At 57.0% G+C, this 5,888-nt stretch overlaps 1 protein-coding gene across 1 annotated transcript in view; it reads right to left on the bottom strand.

Moving 5' to 3' along the window:
• G6PD (glucose-6-phosphate dehydrogenase) overlaps nt 1-5,888 on the bottom strand; it is a 16,436-nt gene that overhangs the window by 6,429 nt on the left and 4,119 nt on the right. The window contains exons 4-7 of the mRNA XM_077761741.1: nt 4,924-4,956; nt 2,133-2,241; nt 1,483-1,700; nt 355-532 (exon numbers count right to left, since the gene is read on the bottom strand). Of these exons, the coding sequence (XP_077617867.1) occupies nt 355-532; nt 1,483-1,700; nt 2,133-2,241; nt 4,924-4,956 (538 nt within the window). The remainder of the gene's footprint in view (nt 1-354; nt 533-1,482; nt 1,701-2,132; nt 2,242-4,923; nt 4,957-5,888) is intronic.

Below are 5,888 nucleotides of genomic sequence, written 5' to 3'. Positions count from 1 at the left end.
TTCCCCAGGGCCACCAGACACAGCATTTGCAGCAGGTGGTTCTGCATCACGTCCCTGCAGAGGGAGGAACGCGCAGCCCAGGTCATGGGCTTCCGGGCCCACCCCAGCCTGTCTCCTGAAGCCGCACCTGGGCGCTCGGCGCCTCCCACAAGGGCTTCCTAGCAGCAAGCTGACATCTGCTCCCCGAGCCCACAGCTACCCCTAGAGGCCCCTTCAAGTCAAGGAAAGATGCTGAGCCATCACTTCACGGTCACCACTAACCACTCAGACAGCCACCCGCGAATGTGAACCTTGGGGTGGGAGGAGGNCTGGGGCAGCAGCAGGCCGGGCTGGCACCCCTGCCGCCACCCTGACCCCGCAGCTCCGGCCGCACCTCAGCACCATCAGGTTCTGCACCATTTCCTTGCCCAGGTAGTGGTCAATGCGGTAGATCTGGTCCTCACGGAACAGGGACGAGATGTGGTTGGACAGCCGGTCAGAGCTCTGCAGGTCCCTCCCGAAGGGCTTTTCCACAATGACACGGTTCCAGCCTCTGTGGGAACCCAGAGCTGCATCACCCCACACCCACCCTGGGGGAGTAGGGGCCAGAACCCTGTCACCCCTCGGGCCCCTTTCTGGAGGAGAGGCAGAGCCTTCCCTCCCCCTTTGCATTCTTAGGTGACCCGTGAAGCTTTGCCAGGCGAGCCTTCCTGGCCCACCCTGGCAGAGTCCCCAGACCCAAGGATGGCTTCCTCTGCAGCCCCCAATGCCACACTCAAAACTTCCTCAGGAGCCTTCTGGCCCGAACCGGTGCTGAGTACAAAGAGTGCTCCGTCCAGCGGGTCCCGCTCCCCTCCGGCCCACAGTGGGTCTTCAGGAGCGGTCTGAGAGCCAGTGCGGGGACGGGGTGGGGGGGACGGCTATCAAGGGCACAGCTGTGTTCATGGATTTTAAAATGAAGAAGGGTCCCTTTCTCTGCTATTTCTCACAGACGGTTAACGTGGCATTTTGCATTCAAAACCAAGGCAAAGCGGCTTTGGGAAAACGGACTGCCAGGGCTGGTGTTCAATAGGAAGCAAAATGCCTGCGGAGCAATGCTGCCACCTGGTGGTCACGAAGGTGACCTCGGGAAGCATTGAAAAACCAGAAAACAAGGACCCAGCTGCAGGAGTTGCGTGGAGCAACACTGCCACCTTGTGGTCCTGGCAGGGATAGCTGCCAGGGAAAGTTGCATTTCTAGCAGATGGACAGGGAGGCTCTCCAGGGTAAGTAAGCGTGGTGGCAATTTCAGTAAACGCTATTAGAAAGCACCTGTATTTAGAAAGCACCTGTATTTATACCCTTTCATTTTCTGGGGAGAGCTAATTCACGTGCAGGACAAAGGTCAGCCTCTTTTTCCGATTCCGGAGACTAGTTTGACCCGGGGCTGCGGACACTGCCAGCGCAGACCAGACCAGGCCAGGGCACACCTGGGAGGCAGGGAGGGCGAAGGACAAGCCTTACGTCTGGCTCATGCAGGTCTCGTGGATGTTCTTGGTGACCGCCTCATAGACTGTGGGCGGCAAAGCCAAGTAAAAGAGGCGGTTGGTCTGTGGCCCCTGGTGAAGGCCATTCATGTGGCTGTTGAGGCGCTGGTAGGAGGCCGCGTCGTCATACTGGCCAGCCACATACGAGTTGCGGGCAAAGAACTCCTCCAGCTTGGCCTTCTCCTCCGGTGTGGTCTGAGAAAGACGGAGACAGGGACGCTGGCCCCTCGCCGGCCCCCCCCTCGGTCNCTGAGATCGCTCTCTAAAGCCATCACACCAAACCGCGGGGTGCTGAGAAAAGACAGGTCTGTAAGATCTTTGTGGTGAAGGGACTTTCTCAGCTCCTGGCCCCGGGGCGGCTGGGGGGCACAGCAGCAGCGACCTAGGGTGTCCAGGTCGGAGGGGAACGCAGGCTGGCAGGGTTCTGTGCCCCGGTGTGCCAAGGCGGTGCGGGTGGCTGCGGGGAGGCGAGGATGACAACTGCGAGGGCATCAGCGCCTCCAAGCCATCTCCCTACCCAGGCCCCGCCCCTCGGCCGCGGCAGGGGACAAGGGGGCGTGTCCCAGAGAGTGGGGGGACGGGATGGAAGGGGGCATGTCCCTCACAGAGACCCCAGACGCCACTCACTTTGAAGAAGGGCTCGCTCTGCTTGCGGATGTCGGCCACCCTGAGCTGGGAGCGGGCGTAGCCCACGATGAAGGTGTCTTCGGGCAGAAGGCCATCCCGGAACAGCCACCTGCAGNGGGCTGGGAACAGGCACGGTTAGGAGAAGCTGCGGCTAGTGCCTACATGGTCTCCCGCGTCGGAGACCGGGGCACTCACCCAGGGTCAGCGCTTGGCTACGAGCAGACCTGTCTCGCCCCTGTACTTCGCGACAGGAGCCTGAACTAGAGCCTGCGAGAGCCCTTGACCCTGCCCCTGGGCGACGGCGCCGCACATGCGGTAGCCACCCTGCCCTGGGGTGAATGGACCTCACGCCAGGAGGTGCCTTGACCAACCTGCCTGCCCTGTGAAGGCACAGACCACAGCCTCAGTCCCAGGTGCAAGTACAATGAAACCCAGGCCAAGGAGCACACTCCCAGGGGTGCCTGGGGGGCTTGGCCGGTTGACTGTCGAACTCTTGATTTTGGCTCGGGTCATGATCTCGTGGTCCTGAGATCGAGCCTCGTGTCGGGCTGCGTGCTGGGCGTGCTGCCTGCTTAAGATTCTCTTTCTCTCCCTCTGCGCCTCCCCTGCTCACTCACCTGAGCGAGCATACACTCTCTCTCTAAAATAAAAATAAAAAAGTTTCAAAAACTCTACTTTTTTTAAAAGTTCATTTATTTTGAGAGAGAGAGAAAGCGCGAGTCAAGGAGGGGCAGAGAGAGGAAGAGAATCCCAAGCAGGCTCTGAGCTGTCAGCACAGAGCCCGACGCAGGGCTCGATCCTACCAACCGTGAGATCATGACCTGAGTTGAAGTTGGACACTTAACTGACTGAGCCACCCAGGCGCCCCACCAAATAGGCCACTTCTAAACAGCCCATAGGCTACATAAAAAAACCTGAAAACTCTAGAACCCAATGGCAACAGAAATAGCATATGTGAAAACCTAGGAGGTATGGCCTGCCGACATTAGCTCGGGACTAAAGAGTTAAGTGCCATACTTAAGAAGTCAGACAAAAGACAGCGGAATTAAACATTAGTTTATTTTTGAGATAGAGAAGGTGTCAGTAGGGTACAGAGAGATGTGAGCAGAGGATCCAAAGTGGGCTCTGAATCGACAGCAGTAAACCCAACGTGGGGCTCGAATTTGCAAACCATGAGATCATAATCTGAGCCGAAAGTCATATGCTCCACCAACTGAGCCACCGAGGCGCTGCGACAGAATTTTAAAGCCAAACAAATTACAGTGCAGGAAATAATAAAAACTAAAAATTATTAAAATGGAAAACAAACCAAAAGAAAATATCAACAAAGCCAAAAGTCGGCTTTTAAAAAGACTAATAAACACAGACAACCCTCTGGCAAGACTGTTTTCCTAAGAGGCGCCAAGAATTAGGACAAAAGCACAGTGAGGAAAACACAGAAGGGCATTTTATGAACAACCTTATGCCGTGTCTGATAACTTCGGTGAAATAGACAAATTTCTAGAAAGATCCAACCTATCAAAACGGAGACAAGGCCCTGAGCGGGCGATGGTCCATCAGGAAATCGGATGGCAGCCACAAACCCGCCCCCACAGCGGCAAAGCCCGACCTGCGCAGAGAGCGCTGGACCAGGGGGCTCTGCCGTGACGGCGCCTGGAGGGAGCTCCGTGCCCGATGCGCTCGGCCTGCAGGTCCAGAGTACAAGGCTCCTCCTCCAGCTAGATAAGCAGCCAACACACTTAAAAATCAACCAGACGCTTCGCAGGGGAGATGAATGGCCTACACACACGCAAGTGCGCAAGGCCATCAGTTGTCAGAAAAATGCGTGTTAAAGCATCAGATGCTGGGGGCGCCTGGGTGGCTCAGTTGGTTAAGCGTCCGACTTTGGCTCAGGTCATGATCTCGTGATCCATGAGTTCGAGCCCCGCATCAGGCTCGGAACCTGCTTCGGATTCTGTGTCTCCCTCTCTCTCTGCCCCTCTCCTGCTCACACCCTGTCTCTCTCCCTCCCTCTCAAAAATAAACATAAAAAAAAAAAAGCACCAGATGCTGCCTCACGTCGATCGCACCGCTGCGATGCCAGAGACTGACAGCGCCGAGGGCTGCAGAGGACGTAGTGCAAATGGTAGTGGGTGTCCGCCGGCAGCCCCGCGCCGGAGATGACCCAAATGCTCAATCAGCATTTAAATTGTGTCTAAAAAATAAATCCAAAAAGCAAAACAAAACAAAACCCAATCTAAGAGTCGAGCGTGGGGTCAGGAGGGGGACACAGGGGCAGGAAGTCACGGGAGCCGGCCAACAGCCAGTGGCCATGCACTGCGCCATTCTGCCGGCTTTGTGGATGTGTGAGATTTTCCAAAACGTAAGGGTGTTGAACACAACACAACCTCGAGCCACGACATGGTCAATCCCACAAATTCAATAGAGGACTCCCCAGAGAGAGTCGTGGAGTTCCCGGGCCTTGTCCTCAGGCTCCGGTTCTGTCGCTGTAGCCACCCCAGCAGGACTGGATTTTGTAAGCTGACAAAGGAATTCTCTAGTCCAGGTGGAAGAGGAAGGAGCAAGAACGGTCACGGGCTCTGGAAAAACAGGAGCAGAGGACCCTTTCATCTGTGCGACCTACAATTAGAGTGTGGACAGGCCCAGGCGGGAACCCACGCCCCACCAAGTGGCGCCAGTCACCAGGACACAGGAGGCCGGGCTGGGGTGTACTGGACTTGCCGCGGGCAGAGAAGCGAACTCTAGGGACAAGGACCTGTGTGTTCCATGCAAAATTACCTTTTAGAGCAACATAACTACTGGGTAAATTCGTTTCCACGAACAGCTGTAAACCGGAAGCCACGTGAGCAGAACCAAAGCAGTTCTGGCCTAGTCTATCCCCCCCTGGGACAAGCAGTTAGGAAGGTGCCTGGGCCTGTTCCTGCCCAGACTTTAGTGAGCACCGAACCCGCACAAGCAAGTATCTGTCATCTGCCTGGGTCATTTCCAGGCTCCACTGGGGCCCCAAACTCCCAAAGTTGGTGATTCCCAAACCAGGGTTCCCTGTGGTGGTGCCCCTGCCCACGTCTGCTAACTGGTCACAACCGATCTCCCGAGGAGTCTGGTGTGGGTCCCTGTTGTAACTGCCACCTTCAGACGGCTTCTGTCGCCAGTCCTTCAAGGTCCCACTTGGACCCCCAGCCTGGGAAGTGAGCTCAGCAACCCCCACCATGGCACTCCTCACGGTGACCCATCGGTGCGGCTGGGGGGAGACTGCTCAGGTCACTTCAGCCCTGCGTGCTCCAGAGAGGGCCGGCTTGCTGGGGACCGGCCCTCAGGAGAAACAATCAGAACCACGGCCCACAAACACCTCACGACCTTCCCTGTGCCAGGTAATGTTTGCTTACGATCAAATTCCAGTAGGCTGACAGCAATCGGGATAGGCTGTGGGCAATGGATCGGTGGCAGGGACTAGTGTCCTCTGTCTGCTGAGTCACGGTGCACAACACCCTAAGCTGTTTGCTCCCTTTGGGATTAACACGCCACGGAACCTGCTTGCCTTGTTCAGCTCAGTCCCCGTGACCAGAGGCCTGCCGGACGCCACGCCATCCACGGGAGAGGTGAGGTGGGACACGGGACAGTGGTATGGGTCCCGGCGGCTGCTGCTCCTCACGGGGAGGGGAGGTGGCCGGCCCTCCCCACTGGCCTAGAGCAGACTCCTTTGCAAGACGTAACGTGGGAAGACATCTACCAAATTGAAGCGCGCCACGAAGGGGG

Source organism: Crocuta crocuta, unplaced genomic scaffold (assembly GCF_008692635.1).
Source record: "Crocuta crocuta isolate KB4526 unplaced genomic scaffold, BGI_CrCroc_1.0 scaffold839, whole genome shotgun sequence".
NCBI lineage: Eukaryota > Metazoa > Chordata > Mammalia > Carnivora > Hyaenidae > Crocuta > Crocuta crocuta.
This window is presented reverse-complemented; position numbering and strand designations above follow the sequence as displayed.